Below are 14,679 nucleotides of genomic sequence, written 5' to 3'. Positions count from 1 at the left end.
TATCTATTAAACTCACAGACCGGGTATACACTTTTTTGCAGAATGGCTACAAAGACCTGGCGGGTCATTAGGAGCTGGTGTGGAGTTGAGGCATCGCTTATTTGCACCCCACTGTGGCATAACCTAAAGCTTGTGAATATAAGGGACCTGAAGTGCTGCCAGTACTGGAGGACGAAGAAAGTTCAGTATTTATATCAGGTGGTTAGTGGTGGACAAATTCTGTCCTCAAGGGAAATAGGGGAGAGGGCAGATATGGGTGAGGTGGCTTGGTATGCATATTTTCAATTGAGGTTTGCACTCTCTAGCACTTTGAATAGTCACCTTCTTTTTATAGATTCTCCTGAATTTTTACACAATCTTATTATTAAGAAAACTGCTACAAAAATTAAAATGTCATATTGTTATAGACACTTAATGAAACACTTTTTTATGGGTCTTCTTTCTCCAGGACAGAAGTCCTGGTCTTTGCTACTTTCGGAGGTGGGTCCCCCAGATTGGGAAACTATAGGGGAAAACTTAAAATATGTTTCACACAACTTCAATCACACTGTTGTACAATTTAACATTCTGCACAAAATATATGTGACACCTATGTGGTTATATAGAAGAGGATTTAGGACCTCCTCCGATTGCCCACGCTGTGGCGACTCCGGGGCAGATCATTTACATCTGTTCTGGGACTGCCCGATGGTGGGTGGTTATTGGAGATCAGTCCAGACCACTTTGGCCTGTAAACTGAATATGCTTGTTCCTTTGTCCCCCAGGATATGGGTCCTGGGAGACCTATCGGAGGTTAACTATCAGCCCATAAATCGTCAATTACTGATTAAGGTTATGTTCCTGGCCAGGCTTATTGTTGCTAGACTGTGGCTTAGCTCCTCCATCCCAGATTGTGGTAACTGGATGGCTATGGTTGAGAAGGTGAAGAACTACGAGAAGATCTTGTACAAACAGAGAGGAGCCTACTTAAAATGGAGTGGTCTGTGGGGAGAGTGGGTTACGGTTTAATTCATTAATTTTTTCCTTTTTTTTTTTTTTTTTTTTTTTTCCCCTGCAAGGTTGGGAGGGAGGGGGGTGGTTGGGGCGGGTTGGGGATGATTTCAACATTTAAGATATTATAAATGTCGTGTCGATATGTATTTTTGTATCATAAATAAAATATGGAGATTTAAAAAAAAGAATCTGGCAGAATAAAGCTTCATATTCACACTACTCCTGATGATAAAAATGTATGCTTGTAAGGTGCAGTTTTCAACAGATACAGTTACTGTAAGTTGCTCTACCTATAGTCATCACATATAATACAATACCTTTATTTCTTTCTAGGTCACATATGCATATAATGTATACAACAGTAAAAGTGCTACTATGCTAACTCTATCAGCTGATGTTGTCATTGTAGCACTAGCAATATATATTACATGGTGTAACTACTTATCTGAATGATTTCAGGTGCAGTGAATGCTTTCAGCTCTTAACTTTTGACATTGGATACAGCAGTGCCTCTCCTCCTTCCGTGCTTGAGGTCAGTGCTAAACTTCCATTTGTATTTTGAGGTTAAAATAAATGAAATTTCCTGTGAGCTATGTGAACACATAGATCACTCCAGTCTTATGAAGGATTTATAGATGTTAATCACGTAGTCTGTATAGGTTCTGTGTATGTCATTGCATGCATATTGTATCATGGATTTCACTATTCCTTTTATTTTATTTCATAAAAGTAAGTTGCGCTTGTACCTAAACTAAGAGTTTTGTAGACAGTTTAATAGTTAGGCTAAGAGATCATCTAAAGTTGCTGTTAAATATGGCGTTGTAAAAGGACAGACAGGATAAATGCACAAGGCCTGAACAAGTGTGTTGAACGTCACAGGCAACAGTATATGCACCCAGGACATGCTGTTTAGGCCTTGTTCTCGTAGTATTACCTTGGGACATTTGTGGTATTTCCTGTCAATCCTGGCCATTAGGATGAGGTAAGAACTGTATAATACATCTGAGACCCTCAAGTGAGATGTGCCATCTCTATATCAGTCAGTTTGTGGGAACTGCATGATGATGTAAATATACAGTATGGGGAAGGAAGGGGTTAAATTGATTGCCGTTAAATACCATTGTGTGTTTTTATTTAAATATGATTACAATTCTTCTCTTATTAGGTTTCTAATATATCTTTATATCACAATGATATGCAACTGGAATACATTGGCTAAAGCCTGAGGGATTAGCCAGTGTTGTCAGTTGCATATCATTGTGGTGCACCTTTTGCTGTTATTTATGTATTTTTATATTTGCATCCACACATTATCCCATCTTGTGTAGGATGCCATTGCAGTGCTCCAGACTAAAAAAAATACCTAGTAGCCATTGGCTCCTGAACTGAAAAATTTAGGAGCCAAATCAAATTTTTAGTCGCCAAATCGAAACCGAATCAAAATTTTGGTATCGTGACAACGCTACTCCGATCAGATCAGCGTACAGTTGTTTTGATACCAAAATTTCGATTCGCTTTCGTCACCATAAAAAAGAATTGCGATACTCAATACCGTGCAAAAAAAAAAAAAAAGCTGCGTGCATTTCGCATTTTATGAAACGTTCGGCCCATAATAGAACAGTCCTATCCTATTTTTGGGGTGACAAGGTGACAAAAAAATGGCGAATGCTCACCACATAGGAGATATTTTTTAATAATTTAATAGTTTGGACAGCGCTATGTAATATGTTTATTTATTTATTGTTTATATATTTTATATGTAAAATTGGGAAAGGGGGCATTTAAACTTAATATTTTAGGGTACTTTCACACTAGCAGTTTTCTTTTCCGGCATAGAGTTCCGTCCTAGGGGCTCTATACCAGAAAAGAACTGATCAGGCATATCCCCATGCATTCTGAATGGAGATTAATCCGTTCAGGATGCATCAGGATGTCTTCAGTTCAGTCATTTTGACTGATCAAGCAAAAGATAAAACCGCAGCATGCTACGGTTTTATCTCCGGCGAAAAAAACTGAAGATTTGCCTGGATGCCGGAACCTAGCATTTTTACCCATAGGAATGTATTAGTGCCAGATCCGGCATTCAAAATGCCGGAATGCACCCGCATTAAATCCGGACCCATTCACTTCTATGGGGCTGTTCACATGAGCGGTGATTTTCACACATCACTTGTGCGTTGCGTGAAAATCGCAGCATGCTCTATGTTGTGCGTGAAAATCGCAAGCATCCTCAAGCGAGTGCGGATGCGGTGCGATTTTCACTCATGGTTGCTAGGATGAAAGTCTATTCACTGTATTATTTTCCCTTATAACATGGTTATAAGGGAAAATAATAGCATTCTTTAATACAGAATGCTTAGTAGAAGGTCAATATAATAAACATTGGTGGCGCAGTGTGCCCCCCCAACACCCCAGTATGATAAACATTGGTGGCGCAGTGCGCCCCCCAATATAGTAGACATTGGTGGCGCAGTGCGCCCCCCCAATATAATAAACATTGGTGGCGCAGTGCGCCCCCCCAATATAATAAACATTGGTGGCGCAGTGCACACCCCCAACACCCCATTATAATAAACATTGGTGGCACAGTGCGCCCCCCAATATAATAAACATTGGTGGCGCAGTGCACCCCCCCAATATAATAAACATTGGTGGCGCAGTGCGCCCCCCCATATATTAAACATTGGTGGTGCAGTGCGCCCCCCCAATATAATAAACATTGGTGGCGCAGTGTGCCCCAACACCCCAGTATGATAAACATTGGTGGCGCAGTGCGCCCCCCAATATAGTAGACATTGGTGGCACAGTGCGCCCCCCCAATATAATAAACATTGGTGGCGCAGTGCGCCCCCCCAATATAATAAACATTGGTGGCGCAGTGCACACCCCCAACACCCCAGTATAATAAACATTGGTGGCATAGTGCGCCCCTCAATATAATAAACATTGGTGGCGCAGTGCGCCCCCCCAATATAATAAACATTGGTGGCACAGTGCGCCCCCACAAATATTAATCATTGGTGGTGCAGTGCGCCCCCCAATATAATGAACATTGGTGGCACAGTGTGCCCCCCTCAATATAATAAACATTGGTGGTGCAGTGCGCCCCCCTCAATATAATAAACATTGGTGGTGCAGTGGGCTGGGCCAATGAGGGTTAAAAAAGAAAAAAAAGAATCAACTCACCTCCTCCAATTGATCGTCTCCTGTTCTTTCTTCAGGAACTGTCAAAGGACCTGTGGTGACATCACTGTGCTCATCACATGATACATCACATGATCCATCACCATGGTAATGGACCATGTGATGAGCTCAGTGACATCACCACAGGTCCTGAAGAAAGAACAGGAGACCGGCAGCTACGCGATAAACTGGAGGAGGTGAGTTAATCTTTTAAATTATTTTTTAACCCTTATTGGCACTTCCCACTGAGCCACCAATGTTTCTTATACTGGGGTGTTGGGGGGGGGGGGGGGGGCACACTGTGCCACCAATGTTTCTTATACAAATACAGGAGGCAGGTGCCGGAATCAAATAGCCGGCACCCGACCTCGGTGACAGGGAGCTGCGATCAGTGGCAGTTAACCCCTCAGGTACCGCACCTGAAGGGTTAACTCAACTGCAGCTGATCGCAGCTCCCTGTCACAAAGGTCGGGTGCCGGCTATTTGATTCCGGCACCCGCCTCCTGTATTTGTATTACAGGTCAGTTTTGCTTCATTGGTGGCGCAGTGCGCCAACCCCCCAACACCCCAGAGAACTATCATCTCCTGTGCCCCGCCGCTGTATTCAACTGCAGAGCTGCGGCGGCGGGTATAGTCGCAAATGGTGACAAGAGTAAAAAGTCTTGTCGCCATTTGTAAATTCTAAGTCGCGTTGGCGACCATTTTGGTCGCCATCTGGAGCCCTGCATTGTGGTGCATGTGGTCCGCTGCCGACATCCTCCATTGAATGCATTTTTGCTGGGAATTGCCGTTAGCAACGGATCACATGCGGAAGAATTGCTCCCCCGGTTATAAACATGTCACAATGTTGGGGTTTTTTGAGCATTTTCTCCCATTTAGGCCACTTTATTTCAGTTATTTTTCCAAACAAGAAGTACATTAAAGCAAACAATATTCACCACACAATTATTACTTCATAGTCCCTTTGTGTATTTAGTTCCATGATGTATTTCGCTACCTGTGCCAGAATACCTTTCAGTGTTCATTTTAAGCTACTATAAAAAGACTGCATTTTCTTAATTCTATAATGACTGCATTAGCAGATTTTTTTTCCTTTTGAATATCCTCACGGCTGTTCTTCATATCTAATTGTAGCTGTGTCGTTTAGAGTATTTCTATGTGCATATGGCAGATTTAGCTGCTGTGATCTTTTCACCTATTGTCTTCTCTCTCGAGCTAAAAAGCTGCTGTTATTAAATGCATCATTACCAAACGTACCCAACCACATCTACGCTTTATTGTGAGGATCCAGTGTGTTTGCATTCCTATTGTCCTATAATGTCTAGGGCATAAAGCTTGACATACCCGTATCATTGCTTGAGGGTGATAGAGACTATTGACATTTTCAGAAGAGTAACATTCATTTTCAATTTTGAAGTTATTTTATGGAAAGTGAATACCAATTGCACTACTGAAAAGACATTAATCACGGGAGTTTATTGCATGGATTCTCACAATTTTTAATGGGAATGTCTGTGTCTTTTAACCTTTCACTTAATCTCAATAATCCAGTTTAATATCGGACCAAGTGATCAACTACATGAGGCTCCTTTTATTCAATCATATTTTAGTCTGCATTTTTGCATTAGTACATCTAAGCCAAAACCAGGTTAGAATATTAACAAAGCAAAAGCATGATAGGAAGATTAGTAACTCTTCTATGTTTTGGACCCACTTCTGGTTTAAAGGGCTTGTTGTCACGGATGATGTTGCAGATAGCTGGAACTTATAAATAAACATCCGACTGGCTTGATCCCAAACTAAGGAGCATATGGGTGAGCCCTATAACACCCTAAGAGCGCTCCCTGACTGCTATGCCCATGCAAGAGTCTCAATGGTAGACGATTGCATGCCCACGTACCTAAGACTGTGTGACACCTGAAAACCCTATAATAGTGAGGGGACACGACCACCGGCTCCCTGCACTTAATACAGACGGAGTCAGGGTCACCTAGAATCAAGCCAGCAAGGAAACACAAATAAAGGAAAGGACTTATCTGAGCAAACAGCAGCAGCAGCCTCCAGCAGTGAACACCTCATCCAGGAAGTAGTATAAACCGCAAAGTGAGGCAGTATGGGAGGGAATATAAAGGGAGACAATTAGTCTTAATAGGTGACACCTGGGAGAAGGAAAGGAGATGAGAAAGTGAAACCAAAACAAAGAACGTCATGCAAGAGGTAGAGAAGAACATCTGCCAGACCTTCTCACAGAACTGGCGGTGACACTTGTCCTATCTCAGTCATTGATTGCATATCAGAGGCATCAATGTCAGATAGATAAGGGTCTCACCTCTGGAACCTGCTCCTACCACCAGAACAGGGCTCCCAAAGAGAAGGTGATCACACAAAACATGCATGGCCACCTCTCCATTCACCGATCTGCGAGCGTGCTTGGCTATTTTCAAAATTTCCATAGTAGTGAATAGATGGAGAACTGTGCATGCACATCCACCTCCACATTCCCCACTATGAAACTGCTGTAGACAGCCGAGCCAGCACTCAGCTATTTTTGGAACTCCCACAGCTGAGAATGGAGGGTGGCTGTGCTTGTGCTGTACACCTTCATTCAGGGTGATAGGAGTGGGTTTCAGAAGTCCCATCTGCCTCCTATCTAACAATAATGGCATACCCTAGCGATATGTCATCAATGTTTAAGATAGGAATACCACTTTAAACTAGCTATACATATCAGATTTATGTCAGCCAAACCTGCTAATTTCAGTGGAAAATCCTGACCATTCAATGTGTACGGGGCCTCTCTACTTTCTGTTGACATCATGTGGACAAACAAATGGGTTGGGAATATGTCTGATCTTTTTGATCTTGGGGAGATAAACCACCTGCCAGAGGTGTCTGGCAGTGGCTTTCTTCTCTCTCCCATTGACAGACAACATATGCATGCTTGGCTGATAATGAATTTGTGTGGGAGATTGGGAGAGATAACAGTTAACCCATTTATTGCTGGCTTTATAAATACTGATGTTAAATACTAACCAGGAGTGAAAGTGGCCTAAGATTTTGTTTCTGCCATGTTGGAACAAACAATAGAAATCAATTGAAAGAATCTAATGAAATCAATGGAAAGAAGAATCTAATACTTTTTGGAAAAAAATTAGTAGCATAAAATTACTCCAAATTATGGTCCATATTCATGTAATACCAGATTTTTTTCTATTGTAATCCATGTGTTTCAGGAAATAGACCTTTTAACTGGCCATAAATCAACCAATAGAGGTAACAATGTAGCATTTACCAAATCTATCCAGGTTTAGAAAAACATGGCTGCTTTCTTCCAAAAACTGCTCCTCCCCTGTCCACAGATTGGGTGTGGTATTACAGCTCTTCTCCATTGACTGCAGTTTTTGGAAAAAAGCAGCCATATTTTCTAATTCTGGATAACCCCTTTAAAATGCACTTTTACTTGTATCAGCGCAAGCGTGAAACCAGCAGGTGAGATCACATGCACAGTCTTTGCCCTGTGAAAAGTAAGGACAATTTAAATCAATATGATTTGTGCCACTGATTTATGGACATTGCTGCAATGCATTTGCTGAGCACCACCTGCTTCCTGTGGATTCCACTTCTAAATAATACTTTTGGAGCCGAGCTGACTATTTTTCCCTAATGTGGAAGACATTTACCTGTTGTAAATGCAGACAGGAATTAAGATAATTTGTTACATTTAGGTGACTGTAAGCAGAACTTTGAGGAAGTGATGCAGAAAGTGTATCAGAAAATTGTGTATCCATTATTGGCTGAAATAGTGACTTGTTACAATAAAGATTGTGTAAATGTATAATTATTGTAATTTTCTCAAATACACTATCTTATGATTTAGAGAAATAGCACATAGCAATGATGGTAGATGCATATGGTATGACAAAGTGGATGTCATAGATGAGATTTGCAGATAGCTGGAACTTTTAAATAAACAAGCGACTGGCTTGATCCCAAACTAAGGAGCTATTAGGTGAGCCCTATAAAACCCTAAGAGCTCTCCCTGACTGCTATGCACATACAAGGGTCTCGATGGTAGATGATTGCATGCCCACGTACCTAAGCCTGTGTGACACCTGAAAACCCTATAATAGTGAGGGGACACGACCACCGGCTCCCTGCACTCAATACGGAGGGAGTCAGGGTCACCTAGAATCAAGCCAGCAAGCAAACACAATAAAGTAAAGGACTTATCTGAGCAAACAGCAGACGCAGCCTCCAGCAGTGAACACTTCATCCAGGAAGTAGTATAAACCGCAAAGTGAGGCAGTATGGGAGGGAATATAAAGGAAGACGATTATGTCTAAATAAGTGACACCTGGCAGAAGGAAATGAGATGAGAAAGTGAAACCAAAACAAAGAACATCATACAAGAGGTAGAGAATAAGGTCTGCCAGACCTTCTCACAGAAGTGGCGGTGACAGTGGAACAGGGAATATGCTCAAACTATAAAGATTAGATAAGGCCTGTCCAAAAAAAAGTCACCACCCAAAAAAAAAGGTCACACACTCTAATATTTCGTTGGACCGCCTTTAGCTTTGATTACGGCACACATTCGCTGTGGCATTGTTTCGATAAGCTTCTGCAATGTCACAAGATTTATTTCCATCCAGTGTTCCATTAATTTTTCACCAAGATCTTGCATTGACGATGGTAGAGTCTGACTGCTGCGCAAAGCCTTCTCCAGCACATCCCAAAGATTCTAAATAGGGTTAAGGTCTGGACTCTGTGGTGGCCAATCCATGTGTGAAAATGATGTCTCACATGCTCCCTGAACCACTCTTTCACAATTTGAGCTGGATGAATCCGGGCATTGTCATCTTGTAATATGCCCGTGCCATCAGTTAAGAAAAAATCCATTGATGGAATAACCTGGTCATTCAGTATGTTCAGGTAGTCAGCTGACCTCATTCTTGGAGCACATACTGTTGCTGAATCTAGACCTGACCAACTGCAGCAACCCCAGATCATAGCACTGCCCCCACAGGCTTGTACAGTAGGCACTAGGCATGATGGGTGCATCACTTCATCTTCCTCTTTAATTACCCTGATGCACCCATCACTCTGGAACAGGGTAAATCTGGACTCATCAGACCACATGACCTTCTTCCATTGCTCCAGAGTCCAATCTTTATTCTCCCTAGCAAATTGAAGCCTTTTTTTCTGGTTTGCCTCACTGATTAGTGATTTTATTACGGCTACACAGCTGTTCAGTCCCAATCCCTTGAGTTCCCTTTGCATTGTGCGTGTGGAAATACTCTTACTTTCACTATTAAACATAGCCCTGAGCAGTGATGACTCTAGGAACAATATATAGGTGGGGGGGGGGGGGCACAAAGATACCACAGTCAAAAATAGGGGGGGCCAAAACAAAATAAGTATATATAAATAAGATTACAAAATACGAGAGAATTGCGGTATGCAGGGATAAATTTATAATAAAACAATTTACTTACAAAAGAAGCTATTCAGTCGTCTGCTGTGCCGTCCTCTGCTTGCTTCCGCGGATTCTTTCCCCTTCTTTCTGTCTCTCGTCAGTGCACAGGCGCACTGTTATGTTGGATCTGTGGAAGACACACTGTTATGGGGGCATCTGTGGATGACACTGTTATTATGCCTCTCATTAGCCCTCATCATGCCTCTCATCACTCCCATATTAGCCCCCATGCCTCTCATTAGCCCCCATATCAGCCCTTATGCCTCATTAGCCCCCATATCAGCCCTTATGCCTCATTAGCCCCCATTATAAGCCCTTATGCCTCATTAGCCCCCATTATTCCTCTTATTTGCCCCCATTATGTCTCTTATCACCCCTATATCAGCCCCATGCCTCTCATTAGCCCCCATATCAGCCCTTATGCCTCATTAGCCCCCATTATAAGTCCTTATGCCTCATTAGCCCACATTATGCCTCTTATTAGCCCCCATATGCCTAATGAGCTCCCATATGCCTCATTAGCCCCCATTATGTCTCTAATTAGCCCCCATTATGCCTCTCATCAGCCCCTATTATGCCTCTTATTAGCGCCCATATGCCTCATTAGCCCTCATATGCCTCATTAGCCCGCATTTGCCTCTAATAGTCTAATTAGCCCCCATTGTGTTTCTAATTAGCCCCCATGATGCCTCTCATTAGCCCCCATTATGCCTCATTAGCCCCCATATGCCTCATTAGCCCCATATGCCTCTAATTAGCCCCATATACCTCTAATTAGCCCCCATATGCCTCTAATTAGCCCCCATATGCCTCTAATTAGCCTCCATATGCTTCTAATTAGCCCCCATATGCCTCTAATTATCCCCCATATGCCTCTAATTAGCCCCCATTATGCCTCTCACGATTAGCCCCTATTATGCCTCTAATTAGCCCCCATTATGCCTCTCATGAGTAGCCCCTATTATGCCCCCAGTAGCCACATTTTTTATAAAATTAAAAAAACACCTCTTCTGCTACTTGACGCCGCCTGCAATTTTCTCTCTCCTCAGTCGACTGTGCTCTGAACTGGCGCGCACAGCGTAAGGTCACAGAGCGCCCTCATGCTGTGCGCAGCCCTGCACAGCCGACAGCCGAGGACCAGGAAGTGGTAAGTACAGAGCGTTTACCGCTTCCTGGTCCTTCGGTACTAATGAGCGCTTCCATAATGAAAGCGCTCATTAGTATTCACGGGCCTGCTTTGGGGGGACTCAGCGGGAGGGCACCTGGGGGGGCAAAGAATAACATAGGGGGGGCAATTGCCCCCCTCGCTCCCCTGTAGCGACACCACTAGCCCTGAGTTCTACCGTTGTTTTTCTTCGTTTTGATTTCACCAAACGTTTGAGTGATCGCCGATCACGATCATTCAGGATTTTTTTCCCACCATATTTCTTCCTAGAATACAATGGGTCCCCACCGTCCTTCCAGTTTTTAATAATGCGTTGGACAGTACTTAACCCAATTTTAGTAGTTTCTGCAATCTCCTTAGATGTTTTCTCTGCTTGATGCATGCCTATGATTTCACCCTTCTCAAACAGACTAACATATTTCCCACGACCACAAGATGTGTCTTTCGACATGGTTGTTTAAGAAATGAGAAGCAACTTATTGCACCAGTTGGGGTTAAATAACTTATTGCCAGCTGAAAGATAATCGCCCATGCAGTAATTATCCAATAGGAGGCTCATAACTATTTGCTTAGTTAAATTCAGGTGGATTTTTTTTGGACAGGCAGTGTATTAAACACTCACATTAAGAACTTGTAACTTGTAATTAAAGGGACACTGTCAGGCCCAATAAGCAAATTTAGCTATATATACAGTATAATGACCACCTCTTTCTTATTACAATATATAATGGCCCATCTGTATTATTAGTGTATATATATATATATATATATATATATATATAAAATGCCCCCTCTGTATTATTAGAATATATGATGTCCCCCTCTATATTATTAATATATATATAATGGCTCCCTCTGTATGATTAGTATTTAATGGGGCTCCTCTGTACTAATAATATACATAGTTCCCCCTTTGTATTATTAGTATATACTGTATAATAGCCCCCTCTGTATTATTAGAATATATAATGGCCCCCTCTATATTATTAGTATATATTATGATCCCCTCTGTATTATTAGCATATATAATGACCATCTCTTTATTATTACAATATATAATGGCCCCCTCTGAATTATTAGCATATATAATGACCATCTCTTTATTATTACAATATATAATGGCCCCCTCTGAATTATTAGTATATAATGGCTCCTCTGTACTATTAATATACATAGTTTCCCCTTTGTATTATTAGTATATACTGTATAATAGCCTCTGTGTTATTAGAATATATAATGTACTCCTGTGTATTATTTTATTATATATAATGGCCCAATCTGTATTATTAGGATATATAATGGTCCCCTCTGTATTATTAGTATATATAATGCCCTCATCTGTATTATTAGAATATATAATGGCCCCCTCTGTATTATTAGTAAACATAATGGCCCCCTCTGGATTATTAGTAAACATAATGGCCCCCTCTGGATTATTAGTAAACATAATGGCCCCCTCTGTATTATTAGTATATATAATGGTCCCCTCTGTTTTATTAGTATATATAATGGCCTCATCTGTATTATTAGAATATATAATGGCCCCCTCTGTATTATTAGTAAACATAATGGCCCCCTCTGTTTTATTAGTATATATAATGGCCCCCTCTGTATTATTAGTGTATATATAATAGCCACCTCTGTATTATTAGTATATATAATGGCCTCCTCTGTATTATTAGAATATATAATGGCCCCTCTGTATTAGTAAATATAATAGCCCCCTCTGTATTATTAGTATATATAATGGTCCCCTCGGTATTATTAGTGTATGTATAATAGCCACCTCTGTATTATTAGCATATATAATAGCCCCATCTGTATTATTAGTATATAAAATGGCCTCCTCTGTATTATTAGCCTCCTCTGTATTTTGAACATCCGTATGACCTTTTTCCCATGGTCAGTATTTGATCAGAATTTGTTAACCAAAAGCAGCAGTGGGTCAAAACACAGATGAAATGCAAATAATTCCATTACATTTTATTCTGTTTTTGGATTACATATACTGATCAAATACTGATGCAAAACACACTGACCATCGGAAAGAGGTGTTATAGGTGCTCAAGATACAGGATTTTTTTATTATTTTTTTTCTTCAGTTTTCTGTTCTCCTGACGGATCTGAAGAACGGAAAAATAAACAGTGATGTTAACACAACAACATTACTGACACTGCTGCTGCCCCCGCTCCTCTCTCTGTCATGGGGCCAATACTGTCACTGTCACCGTCACCTTACTTACTCTGTCATGGAGCCACTACTGCCACTCCTGCTGCCACTGTCCCCACTCTGACATAGGGCCACTTTTGCCACGATGACTGCCACTGCTGCTGCTACTCTCCCCACTCACGGTGCCAGTACTGCACGGTTAAGTCCACAGTAATAAATTAGACCTGCCGCTAATATTGGCCTGTAATACTGACGCACAGTGATTCGACAACTAACAGAGGGGAATAAAAAGCATGTGTTTGGACTGCCACAACGTGCATTAGAAGAACATTTTTTTTCTCTACTACTTTATTGGCTCTGCCTCTATTTCTTTATTTTGTTCCACTAAGGAGCCATTTGGACACAGCTCCTGCAGGGGCATGTTTTCTTTGTTTTACTGAAGGGTGCTGTATGCTTTTATTTTTGTTTAGCAGAAGGGATTACCTATGAATCTTGTTGCACACTGTTACTGCCACTGCTGCTGACGACTTGAATCTTGGTGCTGCTGACGACTTGAATCTTGGTGCCCTTAGACCTGATGCTTTTATTAACCTGTTTTAATGATGCTCAGTAATTTGACAGCTAACAGAAGGGATTCGTTATCAATCTTGGTGCCCTGCACAGTGATGTAGAGGGCGATAAATTACAACTGCATTTTAGGCCTCATGCACACGTTTTGTTTTTCTTGGCCTCCGTTCCATTTTTTGGGGGATAGGATGGGAACCCATTCATTTCAATGGGTCACCAAAAAAAATGCTAATAGTTCATCCGTTTGTGTTCCGCGTCCGTTGTCCGTGTTTCCTTTCAGCCCAAAAAATAGGGCATGTCCTACTTTTTTTCACATTTGCGGACAGGGATAGGCATTTATTACAAGGGATCTTTGGAAAAAAACAGATCCTCCCAAAAAAACGGATGCCGCATCGTTTTTTTTTTTGCGGACGCAAAAAATAACTGTCGTGTGCATGAGGCCTTATACTGATGGCACAGTACCTACAGAACAGATTAAGTATGAATGTGGGTGTACTAGAACATAATGCACACGGCTCCCCCTGTACTCTCCCTTCAGTTTAAGTTCCAAGCCTTCACACTGAGATTGAGCCACAAAGTGGGATGCATATGATTAGGCAAAGGGGAATGGGTATACCAGATTTATTGCACTTCATGACAAATTAATTCGGAACAAATTTAATTTCTTGACGAAGTTTGGTGAATCGTCTAAATCGAATTTTTCTAAATTATATAATGGCCCCAAAGTAGGCTTGAGCGAATTGACCTTCGGATCATAGATAGATGTTAATTCTGTTTCCGTACAGTTATTAAAGTGTCCTGCCCGAAGCCGCATGAGACTTCGGTGAATTACTACGGTATTCCTATCTGCGTATTTAAAAACATTTTAAAATAGGAATCCGAAATGGGCTTTGGTACCGAGATACCAGCCAGTACCAAAGCCCACTTCAGATTCCTATTTTAAAATGTTTTTAAATACGCAGTTAGGGATACCGTAGTAATTCACTAAAGTGTTACGCAACTTCGGGCAAGACGAAGTTTGGCTCCAATACATTTTAAACAGCATTAACACAAAGTTTTTGAACAAATCATCTTTGTAATCCGAAGCTGAATTCACTCAAGTCAATTCAAGCTTTAGGCCAGGGCTTC

General features: G+C 41.4%; 1 protein-coding gene across 1 annotated transcript in view; it reads left to right on the top strand.

The window, feature by feature from the left end:
• Positions 1-14,679, top strand: part of CPED1 (cadherin like and PC-esterase domain containing 1) — a 475,576-nt gene that overhangs the window by 123,224 nt on the left and 337,673 nt on the right. Inside the window, exon 8 of the mRNA XM_044277190.1 lies at positions 1,453-1,525. Coding sequence (XP_044133125.1) covers positions 1,453-1,525 — 73 coding nt within the window. The remainder of the gene's footprint in view (positions 1-1,452; positions 1,526-14,679) is intronic.

This window comes from Bufo gargarizans, chromosome 2 (assembly GCF_014858855.1).
Source record: "Bufo gargarizans isolate SCDJY-AF-19 chromosome 2, ASM1485885v1, whole genome shotgun sequence".
Taxonomy (NCBI): Eukaryota; Metazoa; Chordata; class Amphibia; order Anura; family Bufonidae; genus Bufo; species Bufo gargarizans.
The sequence above is the reverse complement of the archived record's forward strand: the minus strand, read 5'-3'. Positions and strand labels throughout refer to the sequence as shown.